This window comes from Natrix helvetica (genome assembly GCF_964273705.1).
Source record: "Natrix helvetica genome assembly, chromosome: 11".
Taxonomy (NCBI): domain Eukaryota; kingdom Metazoa; phylum Chordata; class Lepidosauria; order Squamata; family Natricidae; genus Natrix; species Natrix helvetica.
The window spans coordinates 14389772-14415912 of NC_138562.1; the positions used below are offsets into that span (position 1 = coordinate 14389772).

At 40.6% G+C, this 26141-nt stretch overlaps 1 protein-coding gene across 1 annotated transcript in view; it reads right to left on the minus strand.

The window, feature by feature from the left end:
* Nucleotides 1-3078: 3078 nt before the first annotated feature.
* DIAPH2 (diaphanous related formin 2) overlaps nt 3079-26141 on the minus strand; it is a 276134-nt gene continuing 253071 nt past the window's right edge. Inside the window, exon 27 of the mRNA XM_081963960.1 lies at nt 3079-8363. Within this exon, the coding sequence (XP_081820086.1) occupies nt 8299-8363 (65 nt within the window). The 3' untranslated portion in view covers nt 3079-8298. The remainder of the gene's footprint in view (nt 8364-26141) is intronic.

The window sequence follows — 26141 nt, forward strand, 5'->3', positions numbered from 1 at the left end:
CGGTGTACATTCCATATCAGAAGCACATCATGAGTAACTATAAAATAGACAATTAAAATTATTAAGTAGATAGATAAATAAATAAGAGGAGGATAAAAAGATATACAGAACTGTACTGCTAAGAAAATAATTTAAAATTTAAAAATTTTAAAACCCCAAACAAATATCCTAGAAAATTAAATTTAAAAAACAATCCCCCTAAAAAACCAGTAAGAAATATGTATGCCAGGAGGTAGACGTTATAATTATGCCAGGCCAGCCAGTCGGAACAGGTGAGTCTTTAGTTTCTGCCGGAAGGAGCGGAAGTCGGTGGTGGTTCTAATGTTGGGGGGGGAGGTCATTCCAGAGGGTTGGGCCCATCACAGAGAAGGCCCTACTCCTTGGTGTCGCCCGTTGGCATTGCCTAGTGGACGGCACCAGGAGAAGCCCCTCCCTGTGAGAGCGAATTGGCTGCAGGGATGTGTGTGGGAGGATGCGATCCCGCAGGTAGCTAGGCCCTGTGCCTAGCAGAAGTCTTTAGAGAATTTTATGTACCAGAGGTGAAGGGGTTATCTTACATTTGTGCTCCTTTTCTTCTAATTTTAGCTCTGACATAGAACAGTGAGTTCTTAATTCTCACATATCAAATCTAAATCTAAATCTTATCTATCCATACAGATTTTAGCATTTTAAACCAAAACTTCACAGCAGTAAGAAACAATCACACTTTGAATAGGAAAGCAAGCAAACAATTGATCATCCGATGTAGCTGAGTTTATTGGTATCTCTGTTGATCATTCGTTTTTACCCTTGTTCTGAAATATTTCTTTCTTCATCAGCTGTCTCATCTAATCCACGACTGAATCCTCAATTCTTTCACGAGCAAAGGGGCAACTGGTTTGTCAACCAACTCTTCTACTAAGCCTAAAAACACGTAGCATGCGCCGATTTCGTGACTGACGTTTCAAAAGTGCAGCAGCCTAAGAGACCGTCGTTATCGTCTTTTAGTTGGGTTTTATCAATCGCCAATGAATTGGATTGTCCTCGGGTGGGCTGCTTGAGTGCTGAAAAAAAAAAACACCATTGCTTGGGATTTCATCTACCTTGGCAATCCCATCTTCAGCGACAGCTCTTTGGTTCAGGAGAGAGATCAAAAGGATGCAATAGGAAAGTTGAGCTTCTGAAATCGCTGGCTATCAGGCCCTCCACCAGCATCCCAACCGTCAAAAGAATTGATCTCCGCTTTTACACGGATGTCCAATACAGGCAGTTGACTGCAGGCACATCAGCCAAATTGAAAGATTTCACATAAACTATTTTGCAGGCCTCCTGGCAAAAACGCTGTCAGATTTCACAGCTGTTCAGTGAATGAAAACAACACATCGTAAAGGCCTTGATCTTGGTGAGTTTGTTTCTTGCAATGACCTGCATCAATGCTCTCATCCAGGGTTTGTGCCTTTTTGGGTTTAGCATCTTAAATTGGCAACTGGCATCTATGTTGTTGGACAGCTTCAGACCAATATGGCCCTACTGTTATTACCTTATATAAAGCTTAGTCTGCATAATAAGAAGAATGAGTCTGTTTTTTCCTGGTGGCTAATTTGAGGCGGCTAATCGCTTCTTCCTCGTCCGAGAAGTCTTCTTCGTCATCTTCTTCGTGCTGGACAGCATGGTCCCTGCTGGCATAGGTGGCCGGTGGCAGAAATATCTGGATTTCTGCGGTGGATTTGTCCAACATTTCATATGCCGTGGCTTCATCCACTACTGCCTGAAGGCTTAGCTCTTTTCGTGCCAGCAAGCGTCGCTGAAGTCTGAGGTCTTTAATACCACAGACCAGCTGTTCTAACAGGGCATCATCCAGTACAGGAAAGTCACAGTGCAGGGCCGCTGTTCTGAGGGAAGTCGTGTAATAGCTCACAGATTCCCCTTCTCTCTGGGTCCTCTGCCTAAACACATAATGTGTGGCTATGCAGGAGGGAGTTGGAGAGTAATGATTTTTAAGTTTCTCCAAAAGAGTCTCCCAAGGCATCGAATGGACGGATTGAGGGGCTGCTAAAGCCCTGGCTGTTCCAAACATCTCGTGGCCACACACGCTGAAAAAATATCCTCTTTTACGGCCACTGGACAAACCGGTGAAATCGTTTTCCTCAAGGAAGCACTCGAACCGCTCGAGGTAGGCATCCCATGTTTCAGTGGCCGGTCTGAATGCCGTGAATGCCGGTAGATTAGCCATCCTTAGAAGGACAGAACTTGAGTGACTTTTCATCGCCTGTGACTAGAGGCAGCTCTTATTAGTGACTTTGCTTTTCCTTTACCTCAGTCCTGATCCCATCTTCGTCGCCAGTGTTCTGTAGGGAGAACGAGGCAGACAGGAACTGAGGCAAGGCAGTTTGAAGCTAACACAACCTTTATTAACAGTATAACACGGCAAAATGTAAGGCAAACCTCAACATTTGACAGCTGACAGCTTTTTTTATACTAGAGCTGTCAGACGCTGAACCAATAGAATGGCTGCATTCTCCCGCCAACTGGCTGCTCGCGTCTCAACCAATCAGGGGCCGGCAATGATAGTCAATGGCGTCGTAGCCTCGAGGACTTAACAGTGTGATGTTGTCTCCTATACTAATGCTTCCATGTCGGAAGCACCAAAGTGCTTCTGTGGTGAAAGGATTTGACAGTAACATAACCATTGCCCCGGGGGGAGGGGGTGCATCGAGTCAGGAGCTCATTTCAGGTCCCCATGAAGTTCCCTCCCCCAATGTGGTACCCATTTATCTACTCGCGGTTGCCTGCTTTCGAACTGCTGGGCCTGTGTGATGGGAGCTCAGCCCATCCTATGGAAGCAGCGGGTCTCAAACGTGGACTTTTGAGTTTTGATCAAATAAAAGCACTCTTTTATTTCTCAATCCTCATTTTTTCAAGATAAGCTCTCTTCTCAAAGCGGTTCTGTTGGTAGAAAACTGGCCCAAGTTTTCCGTTGCGTTCCCAAATGGCTCCCTTCCTTCAAAAGCATTCATTTTGGTGTCACCAATTGTTTGAAATCGAATGGCGACCTTCAATATCTTATCACACACAAAAAATCTCAGGAACTCAAGGCAATCTGAAATAAAGCAGACTGATTTTAATGGCTTCAGTAAGAGCATTGTTATATTCTTAATGTGGATCACCAGCAGTTGACAGTTGAAAAAGAATAGAATTGTTCAGATTTTTTCTTTTTAAAAAATTAGTAATTACAGAAGGCATTCTCCATTCTAGACAAATATATATCTAATCAAACAAAAACAAACCTCTCTCCAACCCCCTCCCCCACAAATCTTTAAGCGTGTTAAAATATTAAATATATACAATATATTTGAAAGCAAAAGCAATTTCTTTAAAACAAGTCTAGAAGATCAGTGGTTGACCCAACTCTAAAATAATTGAAACAGGTTTTCATTTGCAAATAAGGAATGTTGGCATTACATAGAAATACTCTAGGCTTTTTTAGTGCACATTAATAATGTACTCTTCTTATCAAAAATATTTAATACCGTTGAAAAGAGAATTTTATGGTTAATGTATATCGAAATAGATCTGACCTAGAAGTTGATTTTTACTAGATTGAAATTTAAATACAGCTTTTAAAGCTGTTCACCTAAAGCAGGTGGAAAAATGATATATCTCCATCCCCAGACCCAAAATTCTTTCTTCAAACTTTTTAAAGTGCAAAATTCTGTGGCTACTACGAGCAAATATAAAGATTTGAAGAATGTCACGCATCCGAAAAACTTGTGGAGGAATTGCTTGGGGGAAAAAAAAGATTATTTAATGAGAAATCAAAGCTCAGATCAGAAAACAATTGGTGTCAAATATGTGCTTTTGTTCTTTCAGTGGTATTTATCCATATGGAGGAACCATCAAGTATCAGAAGCACTACTAAATTGTTGAAGAAAACATTTTTAAAAAAAATATTAGAGCACAGTAATAATAATATTCCGGATTTCTGCTTGTATACACAGTTTTATATATGTCAGAATATACATAGCAAGTACCTCACGTCTTACTTATATGTTGATATAATGTATTATAGTGAGGCTTTTACTGTTTATAATAACATTCGTGATTATTAATACAACTTTCAAATAATGCTGGAAGCAGAGCTGTAGAATGGGAAAAATGATCTTAATATATTGATACACACTTAAGAACACACACACACTTCCAACACTGACTGCTAAGCTATGAGACAGGGTCAAACTAATTGAGGAGGGACAATTTCCCGGATTGTATTTATTCAATTTGTTTGCTATCCATCTTGTTGAGAGATGACTTTGCTTCTTTTAATTATGCATATCTTCATTTATATCATAAAATAATAGTGGGTGAAGAAACAAAGAGGAACCATGTTCCTCAATTCAGGGTGGACTCATTCGAATTCAGATTGTCATGTTTAGGATGTATTAGAGTTAAACGGGTTGCCCCAGTGTTAGCTTGTTTTTAATTGAGAAGGAGAAGAAGAAAAGAAGACTCCATGTGTAGTAAAACAGCGTTCTTGAAGAATGTATGCATGTGGGTATATAGTTATACAACATTAGAGGAGTGTGTGTGTGAGAGAGAGAGGGGGGGGAGGGAAGGGGAGGAAGGAAGGAAGGAAGGAAGGAAGGGGAAGGGAGGAAGGGAGGAAGGGGACGGGAAGAAGGGAGGGAGGGAGGAATTAGTACATAGTGGTCAGAACTGATAGGTAAACTTCAGTCACAGTCATCAACATACACAGATCTAGAAGCTGTTTAAAGTGACTTATTTATAATTTTTTCATAGTGGTTTGATTACAAAGCATCAGTCAGCACTGTCTACAAAAATTAGCACATTTTTATTTCTATCACTTAGATTCTGCGTATGATGGCTGCAAGATCAAAGCTTATAGTCTCCTGTGTATAGCCTCCTAAACACCTGCGGGCAGCTTTATTTGAAAAGTGAGTAGTCCAGAGCAAAACCTTGCTGTTGATTTACTTATTTTTAAGAAAATGAAAGTGTGTGTGTGTGGTACGGTATATGGTGTGCACAACAGTATAAAACCACAGAATTTAGCTTTCATTCATGCACCTAATGAGTTTTAGAATAATACTTACAAACAGCTCTATATGCTATGAATATTTTAAAGATTCTCCATTAATTTCTGACTTTTCTTTCTCAGTTTATTCTTTTAAACAACTTTCCCTGCGCACAAATATATACATATATGAGTTATGTGTGCGTACATGCAAATGTCCATGCATTTTATACGTCTGTGTGTATTTGCAAGCAATGAATGCATTTGGTGGTGTTTTTTTTCCTTCTTAAAATTAGCAAATAAGGCAAGGCAGATTTGGAAGATGTTTTGAGTGCTAGACTGCATTTTCCTAGGTCACCAAGTAAACATATGACAAAACAAGAATCACATCAATAACAAAATCAAGGTTATTTTCTTGTTTGTTTGTTTTTTTAAAAAAACGCTTGAATGTTTAGAGTGAATAAAAAGTATCAAAAGATTCAACAATCCAACATGAAGTTCAGAAAATACTTCTTGGATTTTTTTTTTTTTATAAATACAAATATCCTCTATTTACAATATATATTTCTCTCTTTGCTTTAGTAAGGTACATGTCTTTTTAAATTTACATAAAATATTCCAGCAGAGTGAGTGGGCTGTGAAAGTACCAGAACATGTTTAGATAATATTCTGCATTTGTTCCATTTTAGGTTTTTTGTGTGTGTTTGTTCTCTAAAATCTCTAAAAGTTGCAAACTATTGGTTGGCTCACCAGCACAAATGTCAGGAAATTAAAAATAATATAGCCAAAATCAGTGACGGTCAGAAAAAAAAAATTCTGCATTAAGTAAAATAAGGTTATGTTTAAGACGCTCTGATAAATGCGTGAATGATTTGGCTTTCAATTAGTAGGAAATGACTTACGTCATCTTTGAGCTTCAATGTTTGTAAATGCCATACGTCAGGAGACACTTTGGCCGTTCACATAATAGCAATAGTGCTTAGACTTATATGCCACTTTACAGCCCCCTCTAAGCGGTTTACAGAGTCAGCATATTGCCCCCAACAATTTTGGCTCCTCATTTTACTTGACCTCGGAAGGATGGATGCCTGAGTCAACCTTATTATTTTGACTTTATGTATTAAACAACATTTTGAGTCTCAATGTGTATGCCAGAGAAAGGTAAATCTGACTGTTTGCCTATTTATAAATTCTTACGGAGGTAATTTCAGAGCGTTTTCTCTTTTAGTCAAACAATTAGTGATTGTCGGAAACATCTGTAGCGATACGCCAAGGATACTCTTCGCCTAGTTAATGTCCTATTTCTACAAAACAACAGATCATTATCAGTTCCCTGTGAAATTAGTAATAGGTTTTGAACTATATGCCAGATATATAAAAGTAAAGCCTTCAAAGTACTTGCTCCACATAAACAATGCCACAACTCTCCTCGATAACAAATAATACTTACTGAGGTGTAGGTTTTGAATTTAAGAGATTGAAATCTCCTCAGACAAGGTTGCCCTTTTCTTTAGCTGGAACCAGCAGTGGGTTGTACATTTTGTTACTACTGGTTCGCTCCACGCCCGCACGCCCGCTTCACGCGAATATATGTGTGAAGTGGGCACGCGTGCGCCTTCCACGCATGCGCCTGGCCTTCCACACACGCGCTTTGCTTGCGCCTCAAAAATGTGCCTAAGTAGGATGGCATAGAGCCGGGGTAGGGGGCCAGGCCCACCCGTGATTTCCACTACCAGTTTGAGTCAAAACTGGCTGGAATGCTTACAAGGGTATCTAGTTGTCTACTGTAAGTAGTCAATATCTATAAGGAGGTATAGATGTTCTTAACTTGCCCTGTGTTGTTGGGAACAAGAGCGGGCAGTATTGTAAGTCATCCCCCCCCCTTTTTTTTTTCTCATAGGAAAATTTAGAATAGCATTTATCAAGAATCTCTCTACAAGGCAGACCTATGTACTTGCCAATTTCCTCTGTAGAAGCAATAGGTCCCAATAAGCAAAGAATATATAGATAGGTATCTATTATACTTGTTTTGTGATTGATGTTCTATGACGCATAGAAATGCTTCAGAAAATTAAAATGGAAAATTCATGCATTTAATGTAGACAATTGATGTACACGGTAGACGTTTTGAAAAATAAAAATAAAAACTAGTTAGGAATCTTAGATGTGGTGTGATAATTTTGTTACTGGTTGGCCTGAATAACACTTAAAATGGTAATATCACCCTTCCTTTGCTACCTCCAAAGTGCATTAAAATTACTTGTGTAAACTTATTGGTGAGAATTGCTGTAAATCATAAAATAGCCCAAATATATAGGGGAGTGGTATGCTTGTGAGTGGTGCTCAGGGTTCCCCCCCCCCCGTCTCTTTCTTCATTAGGATTTTGCTAGCCCAAAGATTGTGTAAAGTTTGTGTGACTAAGCTAAAGAAAACTAATTCTGATTCCTTACTCCTTGATAGATTTTAAACTCCAAAATATTAAACAAAGATAAAAAAAAGTAGTCTGGAAAGATTTTCTCTCTTTCAAACTATAGATGTAAAGTTTATATATGTGCCCAATTTAAAATTCCTTCTTTAGGTGAATTTGCAAAGGGTGCAGTCTAACTTTGGTTCAATCCTACGGTCTTGCTTTAAAGCAGCTATAAATATCTTTCTACCGCTGAGGCTGAAGAGTTGTAATAAAGTTTTGATTGAAACTCAAAGAGCTGAATCCATCCTGCTCGAAACCCTGAAATAAGAATCGTGAAAAATCGACGGGATACTGTTCCCCTGTGTTTGCAAAGAGATAGGGTCTTATCTACTGTATCAGTTCGTCTAAATTCATTAATATGCTGATTTCTTTTCCTTTTATGTCAAAATAAGAATTAAAACTGAATCGCTGACCTGATCTTTCGATGCTGTTAATTGAAAAACTAGGGAAAAAAATATCATTCTCATCGTTTGGGAGAGCTGCAAATAACTCCCTCATTCGTATCTGCTTCCTTGGTTGTCCGTTCACACAACGGCAATACTAAAAGGGAAAAAAGAGGAGGAGGAGGACGACGAAATAGTGCTGTTTTATAACACTGCTTTTAGCTCTTGAAGTTTTTCTTCGTAATATACACGAAGTTGTTGCTGTTTTTCTTTCTTTCTGTGTCTTCTATGTAGGAAGGTTCATAAAAAATATTTCATCCTTCTGGACTTAAGTTTTAATTTCTGCTCACGGTTGATCTTCTTGCTCCGTTTTACATCATCTTCTCCGTGGGAAGTGAACAAAATAGAAGTTCTTTGGCATGGGGGTGATGGAGAGATCATACCGCTGCGATTGTTCCATTGTGACGGGATCGGGACCTTTCTAAATTTACTTTCCGGTTATCTGGAATAAAGAAAAGGGAAAAGAAAAAAGAACCGTGTTAAGATTTTTAAAACATGGGTTAAGAGGTTTTTCCAGGCAGACCGAGATTCGGATCAAAGGCATATCTAAACAAATTATTAGGATATTAGATATCGCAGAAGGCTGCCAGAGCTTGGCGGAGTTAAAGGGGTATTGCAATCAACACAAAATTGCTTTCCCGATCCGGGGGAAGATAGGGTAAGAAAAGCATTAGGAAAAAGCCCCCCAATTCTCCCTCTTGGATAGGGCAGGTGACAGTTAAGTGCTACAGAAAACATTACTATTTAAATAGCTTCTCTATCCAGATGTTCTGCGAAAAGAAAGAGTGGCACTTTTTTTCCCGAGTGGAGGAAATTCACCAACCCTCACAAGAAGGATTCCAACATTTAGCGTATTCCCTACACACATTGCCAACAGGAAAAAAAAAGATAGGATCTTCAATTTAGAAGTAGTAACCAGTCCTATTCCAACACATCCCTCCAACCAGTGATATTAAACAAGATACGTAGCAATATTCACGATGAATTTTCCGCACCTGGCAATTATAACAATGCACGATCAACGTGGAGGGAAGGCCCACCTTAGCTTTTAAAAAAAAATCCCGGTATGAATTAAGCATAACTGCAATACAGGCAGGGTGAACCTATTCATATTTGATATAAATGTGTGCTCTCGTTAAATTTGCTTAGCAGTTGTTGTTTGTCCGGAACAGTCAAGCAATGAGTAACACTTTTGCTTCATCCCCTGGCTTCAGATCACACGGGGAATGAACAATTTATCAATTTGGCAATACATTTGGCAGTTTCTCTCCTGAGGAAATAAATTACTGGTAGGCATTGAAAAGGGAGTTGGGCAAAGAAATGGCTTCAGAGGTATTAGTTCCTTCCGCCACTCTTAATTAAGCTACCAGAACCAAGTCTCTGAGAATTCATCATCCTTTTCTCTCTACCATTTTTTTTTTGTGGTCTCAGAACAACTTACATTCATGATTAGTAGTGACAAAACACACAACTGAAGCTCCTTGAACATATTGCAAAATGGATGATATGCTTAATAGACTTTCCTGAAGTCACTGGATGATGACTGATGGGTAAAGAATTTGTCAATTCAACTCCAATTTGAGTTTAGTGTTGTGGACCCCCAGCGGACCTGACAGCAGGTAGTTGGGGAGGATAAGTCAATCCTGGAGTTTGGGGAAGGCTCTGATGGGGACTCTGCGGTTCAGCGGTTCGAATCCTTAGCGCTGGGTAATGGAATGAGCTCCTGTTACTTGTCCCAGCGTCTGCCAACCTAGCAGTTCGAAAGCAGGTAAAAATGCAAGTAGAAAAAACAAGAACCGCCTTTGGTGGGAAGGTAACAGTGTTCTGTGCGCCTTTGGCATTTAGCCATGCCAGCCACATGACCACGGAGACTGTCTTTGGACAGCGCTGGCGCTTTGGCTTTGAAACGGAGATGAGCACCGCCCCCTAGAGTTGGGAACGCCTAGCACATATGTACAAAGGGAACCTTTAGCTTTACCTATACTATGACAAAGATAAGGTGAACTGTAAGCATAGCTCTTGGGTGCTGACTGGGTGAGGTGTACTGAAGCAGCTTCTCTTGCACATATGGTCAAATAAATATTTTAGGCAGAAAGAAATGCACCATAAATGTCAGGGGCAGGTGTGTCTATGAAACAAGTAGTTGGTCTATGTTTCACAAATCTGCAGTCTTACGCCTTGCTCCTCTCAATCATAAAAGAACATATATATATATATATATATATATTGGAAATGGAGGGTGTAAGGAAAACAAATGTCTCCAGGGCACCAAAATTCTCTTGACATTTCTGCTGATTATGCTGCCTGGAGGCTAGGTATCCTGGGAGAACAGCAAACTCTCCCTGTCAGAGCACAATAGAGAACACATCGCTTCAAAGAGACTTACTTGGCACGTCCAATTTTATCTGCTGGAACCCAAAATCTAATCAAAGTGGCTAAAAAAAGGAATCGGATACAAGAAAAAAAACAAGATGGGAAGCTCATCGGCGTAGAGTGACATGTGTCGTGATAAAACTCTCTACTTCAAGGCACAACTTATATACTTTGTTCCTTTGTGTGTGTGTGTGTGAGAGAGAGAGAGAGAGAGAAAGAGAGAGTGTGTGTAGGCAGAAACACAGGATGCCGCTTTGGATAAGCTCTTGGACCAGAAATCGCTTGGCTATTTTCATCTTCCTGGCCTCGCTTCCAAAGAAAAGATTGTGTTGGATAAACAAGGAAGTTCTGCTCAACTTTCTCGAGCTTGTGCTCTTGTTATGGGGCGTGAGAATACTGAGACGGAAATGCATGATTGTGGAGGAAGAGGGCGATGGTGGGTGGGAAGGGCTGTGTGCGAGCTGGCAATCAATGGTGGCTTAGGGAAAGTGACAATCCAACAGTTCTAAACGAATCAAAGAGAGAGCCAACCGAAAACTATGGATACATTTCCTGACAGTGAGAACAATTCACCAATGGAATGGCTTACCTTCAGAAGCTCCATCACTGGAGGTTTTAAAGTAGAGACTGGACAACCGCCTGTCTGAAATGGTATAGGGTCTCCTGTTTGAGCAGGGGGTTGGACTAGAAGACCTCCAAAGACCCTTCCCACTAGGATATTCTATGTTTTGTGTTCTAACTTGGGTTATTACTCCATGGATTTATTAGCAGAACTGCACAGTGGCATGGCAGTAGACACCCAACGTTTGATGATGAAGCCTTTGCCGTGTGTGTTTCATCTACCATTGAATTGTGTCTGATTCTTGGAGACTGCCTGGACAAATCCCTGCACTTTTCTTGGCCAGGTTTTTCAGAAATGGTTTGCCATTGCTTGTTTCTTAGGGCTGAGAGAAAATACTGGCCCAAGATCACCCTGCTGGCTTTGTGCCTAAGACGGGACGAGAATGCACAGATTCCCAGTTGATAGTTGATACCATTACACCAAACTGGCTCTTTGCCACATATTCCCATAATTCACATGTGTGAATAAGATGCAGACAATTAAACAATGGAATTGATTGTCACAAAATGCTAGTGGCTACCAATCTGGATGGCTTGAAAACAGGTTGGACGAGTTTATGATAATGGAACAGAACAACAGAAAAATGAGTTGGAGATCTTCTGGAATAGAATAAGAGAGTGGGAAGGGACCTTGAAGGTCTTCTACCCCATAGCATTTTAGATAACTGGCTGTCCAGCCTCTTCTTAAAATTCTCCCGTGAAGGAGCACCCTCAGCTTTGAAGGTAAGCAGTTCCACTGGTTAATTGCCCTCACGGTTAGGAATTTTCTCCTGATTGCTTCCTATTCTCATTGAAAGTCATGAGGAGGATCAATGGCTATGGTCTTTGACAGCATTGAGCCATGGGGGCACAGAGTGCAATACTGCCCGCTACTTCTGCTGCCTGCAGGCTGCCTGCAATTTGGCAGTTCGAATCTCAGCAGGCTCAAGGTTGACTCAGCCTTCCATCCTTCCGAGATCCGTAAAATGAGGAGCTAGATTGTTGGGGGCAAGAGGCTGACTCTGTAAACCGCTTTGAGAGGGCTGTAAAGCACTATGAAGCAGTATATAAGTCTAAGTGCTATTGCTATTGTCCTTCCTTCCTTCCTTCCTTCCTTCCTTCCTTCCTTCCCTCCCCTTCTCTTCCCTTCCCTTCCCAGTGGTTAGAGTGCAGTATTGCAGGCTATTTCTACTGTTTGCTGACTGCCTGCAATTTGGCAGTTCAAATCTCAGCAGGTTCAATGTTGACTCAGCCTTCCATCCTTCCGAGTTTGGTAAAATGAGGACCCAGATTGTTGGGGGCAATATGCTGACTCTGTAAAACCGCTTCGAGTGTAAAGCACTATAAAGCAGTATATAAGTCTATATAAGTGAAACTGGAAGCTGCCACTGAGCATCCTTGACCATTTGGCTGATCCCTCCAAGAACACATTACTGGACCAGATTTGTAAGTTGTGTGATCTAGCAGGTCACTGCTTTAGTTCTTATGTTTTCCACCTATGTTCCACCTGTCGCATGTCTTATGTGTGACCTTAACATGATTTACGATTGACCTCATTATCTTTTCCCATGCTTCCGCCTGGAATTCTCTAACTCATGTTTCAGATGGCTCAGCTAGATATCATGCAGTTTTTTAACAAGATAATTCACCAGCTATCTTTTAAAAATATATTAAGGATGGGCATGTTGAGAAGTGTTAAGAAGTAGTAATTTGGTCATTTTTCTGCCTTTAATAATTTTAGCTGAAACTTCCAGGGGCACAGACAGATGGGGCCAGTAAATCTGCCACTTTTGTAATTAGGAATAAATTTAAAACATCTCTGTCTGCTGGTCCCTCCTTGCAATATAATAGAAGCTTTAAAAAAAACCAGTAAAAAGGATTCTATGCAGAAAATGAAATGAAGATCTTCTTTCTAGTTGTAAAGCTCACTTAGAGCTCATTTTGAGTCTTTAATAAAAGGTGCCAATGTAGAAATGAAATGATATCTTTTAGAGTGGAATGGAGCTGGAAGGAACCTTGGAGGTCTTCTAGCCCAACCCCTTGCTCAAGCAGGAGACTCTGTATCATTTCAGACAAGTGATTGTCCAGTCTCTTCTTAAAATCCTCCAGTGGTAAAGCACCCACAACCTTCTGGTGTTTTGAAAAAATAAGTTGATCTCGGCTGCTGCTGCACTTTGCTGGCTCTTGTTTAAGCGATCGTCCGCTAGGACACCAAGGTCCCTCTCACAGTTACTGTTTTTGAGCCAGGTTTCACTTATTCTGTACTTAATCTGCACCGCATCCAATGTGCAATGTAAATGCTTCCATTCATGTCTAAGTGTTGTCAAGCATGACTTTTGATCTTGCCACAGTGACATACAAGTGTGCTACAGTCACCCAATGGAAACTTGAAAGGAAAGCTGTACTTCACTTGTAAATCCTAGCTGGAAAAAGTACCGGTTTTTGCAGATATCCATGGCTGGAATTTTTCAGCCTGTAACATACAGGAATCCCAACGTATCATTTTTTTTTTCCTCGAAAGAGACAGACACTTTACTGCACTCCATACATCTTCAATGCGGATGGCATTTCTCAAAAAGATCTAACAGCATTTTAATTTCCCATATCTATCAATACAATACAATACAATACAATACAATACAATACAATACAATACAATACAATAGTAGAGTTGGAAGGGACCTTGGAGGTCTTCTAGTCCAAACCCCTGCCTAGGCAGGAAGCCCTATACTGTTTCAGACAGATGGCTATCCAACATCTTCTTAAAGACTTCCAGTGTTGGGGCATTCACAACTTCTGGAGGCAACTTCTGTTCCACTGATTAATTGTTCTAATGGTCAGGAAATTTCTCCTCGGTTCTAAGTTGCTTCTCTCCTTAATTAGTTTTCACCCATTGCTTCTTGTTCTACCCTCAGGTGCTTTGGAGAATAGTTTGACTCCCTCTTCTTTGTGGCAACCCCTGAGATATTGGAACACTGCTATCATGTCTCCCCTAGTCCTTCTTTCTCTTAAGCCAAACATACCCAGTTCCTGCAACCGTGCTTCATATGTTTTAGTCTGCAGTCCCCTAATCATCTTTGTTGCTCTTCTCTGCACTCTTTCCAGAGTCTCCACATCTTTTCTACATCGTGGCAACCAAAATTGGATGCAGTATTCCAAGTGTGGCCTTACCAAGGCATTATAAACTGGTATTAACCCTTCACGTGATCTTGATTCTATCCCTCTGTTTATGCAGCCTAGGACTGTGTTGGCTTTTATGGCAGCTGCTGCACACGGCTGGCTCATATCAAGGGAATTCCCTATCAAGGGAAGTGAAGAGTCACTCAGATCAAATAAGTAGTCCTCAATTTACAACAGTTCATTTAGTGACTGGTCAAAGTTACAGTAGCACGGAAAAAAAGTGACAAAACCAGTTTTTCACACTTACGACCACTGTAGCACCCGCATGGTCCTGAGATCAAAATCACTTGGCAATTGACTCATATTTATGACTGTTGCAGTGTCCTGATGATCCCCTTTTGCGACCTTCTGACAAGCAAAGTCGATGGGGAAGTCAGATTTCACTTAACAACAGTTCGATTAATATAACAACAACACACTGATTCCCTTAACAATGGCACGAAAGGTTGCAAAAAGGGGCAAACTCATTTAACAAAGGTTTCACTTAGCAGCAGAAATTTTGGGCTCAATTGTGATCGTAAGTCAAGGACTACCTGTATTTCTAAACCAGATTTTTTTTTTTGCAGGTTTTAAAAAAAACTGAATTTGTGGGACTTTTTATACTTGAAAGTTACACAATGGGGACAAAAATGGGTTGTTAACATCACCTTAAAGAGAAAGAGGAGAGTGGGGGAGAGGAGAGGAAGGGAGGGGGGAAGTGAAAGAAAGAAAGAGAAAGGAAGGAAGGAGGGAAGGAAAAAAAGAAAGAAAAGAGAAAAGGAGAGGAAAAAAATCTCAAATTTTAAAAGCTGTGTTAGTCAGTTTGGGAGAAAATATAAAGATACCTAAGAGGGAAAAAAAAATCTGCTCCCTTCTCCCAGAAGTGGGAATTATTTGCAACAAGGCAAACACAAACAAAACCTTGGCATAATTTAATGTAATACCCAGTGAAGAAACCAGTCATCTGTACTTTGCAAGTCAGAAAAGAAAAAGAAGGCACAGAAAGTGTGAAACTGATCGAAAAGCCAAAACAGTAAGGACGGCAAGGAAGCCACCTAATTGAATTATCTGCACAAACTCCCCAGAAATTAATAAGAATTGCAAATAAACTTAGCCTCCCTTGATCAAAAGTGAGACAGAGGGAAGGAGAACAAATCGAGAATGTCCATTCGCTCATTTCTATTTTAGGAAGGAGAAAAAATGGAATATCGTACGAATACGCTAGGTGAGACAAAATGGGGAAAATGCAATGTGAGCTGACTCGAATAAAAGTGATCTGCTGTCTTGTATTTCCTAAATAATACAGAATTCAGTGTCTGGGGAATATTACTTTTATTTTGTCTGAACTGGGGAGGAGGAGTAAGTTCAAAGACTGCCATCATAGAACAATATCAAATTGTTAAATAAAAGCCAATCAAGTTAAGTAAAGCATAAAAAAAAAGTGAAAAGAAACGAAAGGCCTTTTCAAGCAATAACTTTAAAAGCTTTGCAAAACCCTGCTCCTGGGGGATTATCTGTAGTTGAAACAAGCAGAGAAAGAGAGAAAGGAAGCATGTTTCTAAAGGCATTCACATTGCGAGGCCGTAAAAGTGTACCTATCAAATATTTATTTGTTCATGTAAATCTGGGTTCATTGAAATGCCCTAACAAACATTCTCTGTTTTTTTAATGATTTCATACTGTTGTGGCCCGCCAGCGGCAGCAGATTGGGATAGTGAGGAGGTTGGGGAGAAACATGGGCCAGTCCTGGAGTCTGGGAAAGGTTCTGATGAGGGCTCTGTGTTGGAGGCAGAGAGGGGACCAGGACCTTATGACACTTATCAGCTGCCTTCGGAGTCAGACATCAGTGTGGCAGAAGAACAGATGGAGCCTGTTCCCAGTGTGCGCATGCGCAGAGTTGCCAGATGAAGGGAACAGCTAAAGAACAAGGATCGACTTGGGAGTGAGGCCACAGGTGGATGATGAATGGCCCCTCCCAGAGGAAATAAAAAAGGAGTGAAAGGGGAGTGGAGTTTGCAGGAGACAATTAGTTCACTTAATTGGTTTGTGACTCTCCGAGGGTCCTTGCCAAGTTTTGCAGATCTTGGTCTGGCAGCTCTCCGAGCCAGATAAGATCTGTGACTGTAAATCCCCCCTTGAAAGACTTGGCTGGATGTGAATGAGCAGAATTCACAGTCAATTAATAAAAGGGGTTTTTGATGGGACCAGGAGTTTGCTTCATGCTCTTGGGAAGCCTCAGTCAGAACACATACAATTCCAGTATGACCAATCCAATTGAGAGCCACTTTGGTGAAGGCAACAGGCTGGAAACTGGGAGACTGGGAATTCTAGATCCACCTTAGACATGAAGCCAGCTGGGTGACCTTCAGCCAGTCCCTTTCTCTCAGCCTTAAGAAGCAGGCAACGGCAAACCATTTCCGAAAAAACCTTGCCAATGAAACTGCAAGGGACTTGTCTTAAAAGTCACCGGAAGCCAACATTGACTTGAAGAGTCAATGAAAAGAACCAATTCTAACCTCAACGTGACCCTCAAGTGCATTTCATTTGATGCCTAAAAACTCTGTTACAATCTTTAAATAAAATCTAACAAATCAAAAGAGAATGGCAGGAAGTGTGGTGATATCTGCTGATTCTAAACAACCAAGAAACAAAAAAAGATAGACCAGTTGACCAACAATATTCTCTAAGAAATAATGAATAGGTTTTGCTCCTATGGTACGAGTGAAGTACGTTGTCATCATTGCCCAGTAGAGTATGTAAATCTTCAAAAGCAATCAAGGTTTCCTAACTTTTAGAATATGGCTTTGTAAACAATGCCCACCCACCCCCAAAATTCTTGTGCAAATATTGCCTCCCCTCCCAACATATTCCACAAAACCATCGTACAAGTCTTGATCCCAAAAAGAGTTGGATATCTATGCTGTGGATGTGAGTCCCAGAAAGATAGCCACAAAACAACTTGAATAGATTCTATTCTATCTATTCTATTTTCCTTCAAGAAACATCTGATGAACTTTGCAATAAGGTAACCTGATGCTATGGAAGGTAGCATCCGTTTCTCCAGAATTCCTTCCCAGGTTGTAATACAGAAAGGGATGGGATGAACCCTCAGAATTAATTTGTCCACAGTTGCCATTATCTCAGTTTAAGTACAAATGCTTATTCCACGTTAAACTAGCTTAGCGCCCAGAGATTTGGTCTGCTTTCTTGATGTCATCTGTAGACAATTGCCCACAGGCACTGTTTCTGTCTGTTGTTCATCTATTTTGGCTTGGAGGCAAAAGAACAAAGATGATGGAGATAAAAACAAGAAAATTGAGCCAAATGGCCTTTATTTATTAAACTTCTCAAAGTTTGATTCAATGACATTCCAAATTGCTCTAAGGAAGGGGAATTTTGTACTTTCCTGATTAATCTTGCGGTTGCTGCATAGATTATGCAATGTAGTTTACAATACAGATCATAAAATTAAATATCGCTCAGGGCAACAATGGCTCCTGTCATCCTATAATCAAGCCTTGGATGTCAGACCATCATTTTCAAAGGTCTCCATCTGTCCAAGGTAACAAACAAACAAACAAACAAACAAACACACACACACACACACAAACACACAATCTGTGGACATTTAAAGCCACCTTCATTTATTCTCCAGCGTGCTTCTCCTTAAAATTGAAATCAAAACCCTTCACTGTCTCAGGAAGTCCCTGCCAAGCAAATGCTACATTTCAGGTCATTTTAAATAAAGCAGTGCATTATTTTTTTTTTTTTAAAAAGAAAGAATAGCTACTCTGTCAAAAAGGGATTACTTTGCTCTCTTTGCAACAGAGAGATTTCCTATGTAAATTGTCAGCTGCTGAGGCTCCTCGTAAAGTTGCTTTCAAGAGACAGGCTGAGGTTAGCAACGAAAAGAGAAAAGTTGAGAGGAATAAGTGAGCGTGAGCAGAAATTGGACAAGGGGTTTGGGGTTAGTATCCAAAGAGAATGCTGAATCCTGAAAGGACCCTGAGGAAAAAAAAAAAACTGGTCAGCTTTTAACAGAATAACAAAGTTGGAAGGGACCTTGCAGGTCTTCTAGTCCAACCTCTTGCTCAAGCAGGAGACCATTCCAGACAAGCAGTTCCATGGGTTAATTGCTCTCACCGTTAGGAAGTTTCTCCTTAATTCCAGGTTATTTCTCTCCTGGATTAATTTCTATCCATTGTTTCTGGTCTTGCCTCTGGTGCTTTGGAAAATAGGTTGAGCCAGTGGTGAAATTCAATTTTTTTTTAACTACTGGTTCTGTGGGCGTGGCTTGGTGGGCATGGCAGGGGAAGGATACTGCAAAATCTCCATTCTCACCCCGCTCCTGGGGGAAGGATATTACAGAATAATAATCCACTCTTGGGCCAGCCAGAGGTGGTATTTGCCAGTTCTGCGAACTACTCCAAATTTCCGTTATCGGTTCTCCAGAACCTATCAGAAACTGCTGAATTTCATCCCTGGGTTGAGCCCGCCTTCTTTGTGGCAGCCCCTCAAATATTGGAACGCTGTTACCGTGTTACTCCTCATGCCCTTCTTTTCAGGAAACTAGACGAACTGAATTCCTGCAACCATTCCTCATATGTTTTAGCCTCCGGTTCCCCTAATCATCTTAGTTCCCCTTTTCTTTTTAGGAGAAAAGTCAACGAAGCAGGAGCTTCGATGGCTTTGAAACGAAGCAAACGCTGAATTTAGGAAAGGACTAAATGGCAATTGGATCTAAGTTACAAGTATGTGCGAGGCAGGAAGGAGCATAGCAAAAAGTCTTTCAGGGTGTGCCTATCAGGAGAGGTTGAGTAACCTCCTTGATTATTTTCATCACTTTTAGTTTTATATGTAGCTCTGAAACAAAAGCATAATGAAGTGGGATTTGGTCCGTACACCTCACAGAAGGCTGTCATCAGAGGCGGTATTCAGAGGCGGTTGTCTCTGGTTCGGGCGAACCGGTAGTGGCGGCTGTGGGAGGCTCGGCCCACCCATCCTGGCACAATGTGCGATCACTGCGCGTGCAAGAAGGCAATGCACATGCACAGACACGGACTCACATTTGTGAATCAGTAGGGGAGGTAAAGGAATCCCACCGCTGGGTGCCATGTACCAGTCTGAGCAAAAGCTAAGAAGTGTGCAATAAGATTACCCCAAATGACTAATGGAAACAGGTCATTTAACAATCTTTATGGTCAATCTCTGAATATCAGCTTATCCAGATTAAGGCTATTTCTTTGGTGCAAATAATGAGATGAAGAGGGTTCTTTTTTTCCCTTCCTTCACCAGATGCCTTTTCCTTTTCACACTTGTCTTTTTACCTTCTTCCATCTTTAATTATGTAATGTATCCTCCTTCCAAACTGACTTAACTTGTTCTGGAGGGGAAAAAAAAGGAATTGTATGTTCTTCTCCAAAAGACAAAGACGCTGTCGTGAAAATAGAGTTTTTTCAGAGCGATTCTTCCTAATTTGCTAACTTTTTTTCACAGCTTTCTACCTGCTTTGCAATAAATTGGACACAGGGCTAGGCTGAGAATGTAAGAATTCTCAGATTGTAGAAAAGCACCAAGTTTAAGTTTTGACCAGCGTACTAAAAGCTCACATTTCAAAACAACCATAATTGTACAGCAGAGAGTTCAACAGCAGCTCTCTTGAACCTGCGAAGAATTTACAGCTTCAGCAAAGTGAACAGACCTCTCGTAGCTTATACTGCCTTGCTGCTATCATCAAGGTTCCTTTTCTTAATTCAAGATCTACCTTTCATTCTAGCTTAAGTACATTATTGATTCGGGTAGGTCAACTGGGTCCATCTCAAGGTATAAATTCTTTGCCAAGTCTTAAAACTATCTGTGGGTGAACTTAGATAAATATATATATATCCTGTTCTGACCTAGGCTACCCCAGCAGCACGAAGACGAGTCCTCGTCCCAATAAACCCTTTTAATTTAATTTACAGTGAATTCCACTCCAGCAAAGTCTTTCCTCTCCCACAGTCTTTCAAGATAGTTCACAATTACCGACCTTTATCAGGCTTGGAGAGTGGCCAGGCTGAGATCTTTCAGATGCCGCAATACTTGGCAAGAATGCAGGAATGAACTAATTGTCTCCTGAAAACTCCATTCCCCTTTTGCTCCTTTTTTATTCCCTTTGGGAAGGGCCAATCACTGTCCACCTGTGGCCTTATTCCCAAGTCAACCCTTGTTCCTTAGCTGTTCCCTTCATCTAGCAACTCTGTGCATGCGCACACTGGGAACAGGCTCCAGCTGTTCGTCTGCCTCACTGATGTCTGACTCCGAAGGCAGCTGATAACTGTCAGATGGCCCTGGCCCCCTCTCTGCCTCTGACACAGAGCCCTCATCAGTGCCTTCCCCAGACTCCAGGACTGGCCCATGTTTCTCCCCAACCTCCCCACTGTTCGAATCTGCTACCAGCTCCGCTGGCCGCTGCGGGCCACAACAATTCCAAAGCAAGAAATTCCATTCCTTAAGTCTAGGAACCAGTTTTCTTATTATCTCTTCTCAACTTGCAGATCAATACAACAGTAGCCCTAATGGTATCTTGCTGATTTATTAAATTCCTAACAGACCCTGAGACTAGAAAATATATTTTTAATGAATCTGCCTTCTGATACCCAGAACAGTGGAATCCTTTCTTTTGGGCTAATTAAACTTTTAAAACCCAACTGTTTTTAAAAGTGATATAGTTTGAATAAGGCCTCCTAAAAATGCACAGAAAAATAAATCTGAGTGTGACCTTTCAGAATTGACTTAAGATGACATTTATTGGGATTACTTTTCCTTTGTAATGAGAACTCAGAGAAAGATCAAGTGACACTACCTCGCAGCACGGAGGCTAGGTGATAATCTATGGGGTTCTGTATTCTATAAGGTCAAACTTAGGGAAGTTGCTGGTTTGGTAGGTTGAAGCGATTCAGATATGATATGCCTGGATCTATAGACTTGTTGGAAAAGTTATGCATGGTTAATGAACTTTTCATTTCATGCTTGTAGAACTCAGGGGCCTACAAATGCAAATAAGTCAATGTTTCATGCCTTGGTTCAGATCTTGAGTTCATTATTATCAATCACCATAAACATTTATTTATTTGGCTATTTTTTCCCCGCTTCAGGCTTTCTAACCAAAGTGTAGTTAAGGCAGTTTGCAATAGAATTATTGAACTAGAATATCATTTCCTACAAATCAACCACAAAGCCAATAGAAATAAAAAGACTACATCAGGGCTTCACAGAAAAATCAATCAACCAACCAACCAACCAACCTTGTGAATGGATATCCAAAGTGTTGCAAGATCTGTGCAGCAAAATAGAGAAGGAATCCACCCTCCTCCCAATAATCACTCTATATGTCAGAGAGAGAAAAAGAAGAGGAGGAGGAGGAGGTGGTGGTGATGGTGGTGGTGGAGGAGGAGGAGGTGGAGGAGAAATAATTCCATCTTATCCATTGACTTAGGACCTATTTATCTTTAGTAGTAACTGGTCTTCACGGATAAGAGTATGTTAGCAGTATGTGTTATTAATAAACATTAGGTTTTATACTTTATTACAGTTAAGAAAGTCTTAACAGTATGTGTTATTAATAAACACTAGATGTTATACTTTATTATGAATTGCTTTGCGTGTGGTTTACACAGAAAATATACAAATTAAGTGACAACGAAACCATAAATAGCACTGCATTATTTATACTGAATAATCCTTTTTTTATAGACAACTTGTCTTTTGGAAACTAAGATCTTATCCAACTTTGTTTTGTTTAAAGAACAAACGAGGAAAAAAACTTTGAATTTTCTTTTTTTTAAAAAAAATAGCGCTACTTAATATTTGAAAAATCAATTCAGAAATGCCATTACTTGGGATATCTTTTAAATGGCTGAGATTTCTTCCATTTCTATAACTGGAGCCCAAATTAGAGTTATTCCAAAAACACTACCATATGCTTGCCTCAAGGGTTACAAGAGAAATCAATCTTTTCCTTCCTTCCCTCCAAAGTAATTGGACTTTTAAATCACCCAGGAAAATTGGCCTCTTTGACAATACAAGATGAGCCATACGTGGGTATTTTTTCCCCTCTGTTGGGATGCAGTGAGAATAACGTGGAGTTAGAATTCAATCATGTCATTGGTATTATTTCTATTTCAGCAGCACCAAAAAAGCATTTCTTTTTATAGTCTCTTTATGACATAACATTTTCTCTGTAGGATCAGGGTTGATGGCTGAGCTATGTTCTTGTACCTGAATCTGAAGTCAGGGCAAAAGCATTCTGCTATATCCATGTCAAGCAGTATGAGAGATTCAAACACGGACTGGCATTTTAAGAGCATCTTCAATGACATCTGCTTTAAAGTCAGTTTTGAAGAGATGGAAATGGCTTGGGACAAAGTTACGCCAACTGGTTCCTCTTTCCACATTTACTCATCTAAACTCTACCCTCATTTTCAGAGGTCATTCTAGGATTCCCCCCACCACCACCAAATGAGGTTTAGTGGGCAACCATCAAGAGATATGTTTTTTTTTTCAATATTGCTAAGTTCTTTCTATTCTCAACCTATTCTCTTGATGATCTACTCAACAAATCCCAAAGTGTCTTATAGGTCTAACCCAAAGGTGCTTTTTCAAGAGTCAACTGGATTTTCTGGTTTTTCTTTGAAGACGTTTCGCTTCTCATCCAAGAAGCTTTTTCAGCTCTGACTGGATGGTGGGGAATGGAACGATTTATACTTTGGTCATTTGCATTCTTTTAGTGAGATGTTAAGGCTACCTGGAGATTTATCTCTGTCCTCATTGTCACCTGAATGGTGCAAATGGGTGTGGAGCCTTATTGGACCTCTTGAAAGGACTGTGTTGTAGACTGGAGATAGATGGTGTCATATTGGATGAGAAGCAAAACATATTCAAAGAAAAATCAGAAAGTCCAGATGGCTCTTGAAAAAAAACACCTTTGGGACAAGCATGACCTGGATGATTGACAATCTCCATAAATACTTATAAGCCCAAGTTTTCCCCACTGATAAGTGGCATTTATAAGCAAATCCTTTAAACCCTTATGGCATTTGTTTTCCCAGACAGCATTCAGGCAAAAATCTGTAAGAAATACCAAACTAGGCATTTGCATTTTACCTTTTGACATATTCCATATCTATTGTTTTGGGCAATCCATCGGTGACACAGGGACAAAATTCAGAAATACCACTCCATAAAATCAAACATCTGCATAGAACATGGTGTTATTAATATATCTTGCTTTCCATTGTAAGGTAAAGGTGCTAGTTGTTCCCAACTCTAGGGGGCAGTGCTCATCTCCATTTCAAACCCAAAGAACCAGCACTGTCCGAAGAGATCTCCTTGGTCATGTGGCAGGCATGACTAGATGCCAAAGGCACACACGGAACACTTTACCTTCCCACCAAAGGTAGTCCCTCTTTTTCTACTTGCATTTTTACATGCTTTTGAACTGCTAAGTTGGCAGAAGCTGGGACAAGTAACGGGAGCTCACTCCGTTATGCGTCGCTAGGGATTCGAACCGCCTAACTGCCGATCTTTCTGATCAACAAGCTCACTGTCTTAACCACTGAGCCACCATGCTTTCCATTGTAGATGCAGGTTAAAGAGCAAGCCATATTATTACGGTAAGAGGTACAATGTTTTAGTAATGTTGGAGTAGCAAAGAACAAACATCAAATACATACCACACTAGGAAAAACAGATGGGGAAAACATATCTACCTCTTTTTTTGATATGAGGGCAGACCTAAATCATTTGGAGCCCTGTCTTAAAATTGTTCTACTGAAACTTGAGTGTGAATTTTCTCCATGGGGTTGTGTATAAGGGTTCACAGCAATTATTAGACGTGATATCTGAATGAGTTTAGGTTCCCTTTAAAGCTTAGGTGCTTCAATGACCCCATTATTTCTCTCCCTGTACTCCCAAGCCTGATCTGCTTAATTATTTTGACTGGCGAAACATTGAAAACACGAATTGCTGATTTGTTTAAAACCAATGGGACAACTGAAAATACTCCACGGGAAAGGGGGGAAAAATAAAAATAAACTAAAATAAAAACCATCCAACAACAGACGAGAAAGGGAACAAAATATCATTTCTGTAATGGAGCTTGGAGACAGGACAAGGTTTGAGAGCCCTTTGTATTATTGTAGTTTCTATATCATGCGGCATTGAAATTCCTTTTCTGTTTAAACTGAAATATGCTCTCTATTAAGTCTTAATTAGACTGTCAGAAAGTGCCAGTCTGGTAAGATTTACACAGGGCAAGGGAGTAGCTGATGTGATGAATTAACTAAAGCAGAATATGTGAATTTGAGGGAGAAAAAAAAGCCGTTCCCCATCATGTTTTCCTGGGAAATGTCGTGGCTTCATCGGGAAGCTGTGTTTTTAATGGGCAATCTGAACAGAAAGGTTGGGTTTAGGAATGCACTCATGGAATGGAATGAGATGCTATCTGCTCAAGTCATGGTTCTTGCCTATTTGACTCAAGATCATCTCTCTGCTTCACTATTACCTGAGGGGAAGGAGAAGGAGGAGGAGGAGGAGGAGGAGGAGGAGGAGGAGAAGGAGGAGGAGGTGAAAGAAAGAGGGATTCAAAAAAAATTACTACCAGTTCTGTGGACGTGGCTTGGTGGAGGAAGGATACTGCAAAATCTCCATTCCCACCCCATTCCAGGGGAAGGATACTGCAAAATCTCCATTCCCACCCCATTCCAGGGGAAGGATACTGCAAAATCTCCATTCCCACCCCATTCCAGGGGAAGGATACTGCAAAATTTCCATTCCCACCCCATTCCAGGGGAAGGATACTGCAAAATCTCCATTCCTACCCCATTCCAGGGGAAGGATACTGCAAAATCTCCATTCCCACCCCATTCCAGGGGAAGGATACTGCAAAATCTCCATTCCAGGGGAAGGATACTGCAAAAATCCCCATTTCCTCCCCACTCCAGGGGAAGGATACTGCAAAATCCCCATTTCCAACCCATTCCAGGGGAAGGATACTGTAAAATCTCCATTCCCTCCCTACTCCTGGGGAAGATTACTTCAAAATCCCCATTCCCTCCCGATCAGCTGGGACTCGGGAGGCAGAGAATAGATGGAGGTGGGGCCAGTCAGAGGTGGCATTTACCAAAGTACTCAAAATTTCCGCTACCCGTTCTCCAGAAGTTCCAAACCTGCTGAATACCACCTCTGTAATATTACCAATTAAAATAATAAAACCTTGATTTTGTTTTAAATCAGGGAGCACAAAAATAAAGCAAGGGCTTTGAGTTTTAAGAAAGCAAGCTGCCAACTATGTTTTCTTTTCTTTTTTAAGGATTCATTTCTCCTTAAAGGAATAAGTTCTGACAGCAGGATCCTTCCCTTCCTCCCTGTTTCTCCCTGTTACGATATGTATGCTCAGCTTGGCCAACAATAAATATGCTTGTGCCATTGTACAACCCAATCTGCTCCCCGCCCTTTTTAAAAAAGGATGAATATATATATATGGAAGTCACAAGAGACTGGCACCAGCTTGTGCTTAAAGGCATTTTCTGACATCAGCTTTCACTTCACACTTCAGCTGAAAGCAATGGATCTGACAAAACACAAGGAAGCATGCGAGGAGGCACTTCACCTCCTATCTACCAGTGCCCTGACAGGAGTCAATAGTAATTCCATCACAAGACTTGCAAGGATAGTAATAATAATAATGGTAATAAAAAAAAAAGACGCTGCGGGATGGGAATTTTCCAAGGGAAAGCTTTTGAGCTTCAGATATGCCTTGCAACATTTTATTGAAGATGGGCATATACATAAATGGTATATATAATAAATGCATATAATAATAAATTATTGAGTATGCCACGGATTAGAACAACCAACAGGGAGGTGCCAGAGACATCACTAGAAGCCAAAATCACAAGGCTACATCTGATTTATTTTGGTCATGCCAAAGTGTGTCAGCTTTGGAAGCTATATTAACACCGGGAGCTTCCACGCTGCCACATTCTTGTACTTGGGGAATTAGGAGGGGGGATTTAGCAGAGGGAATGTAGTTAGACATAATAGCATT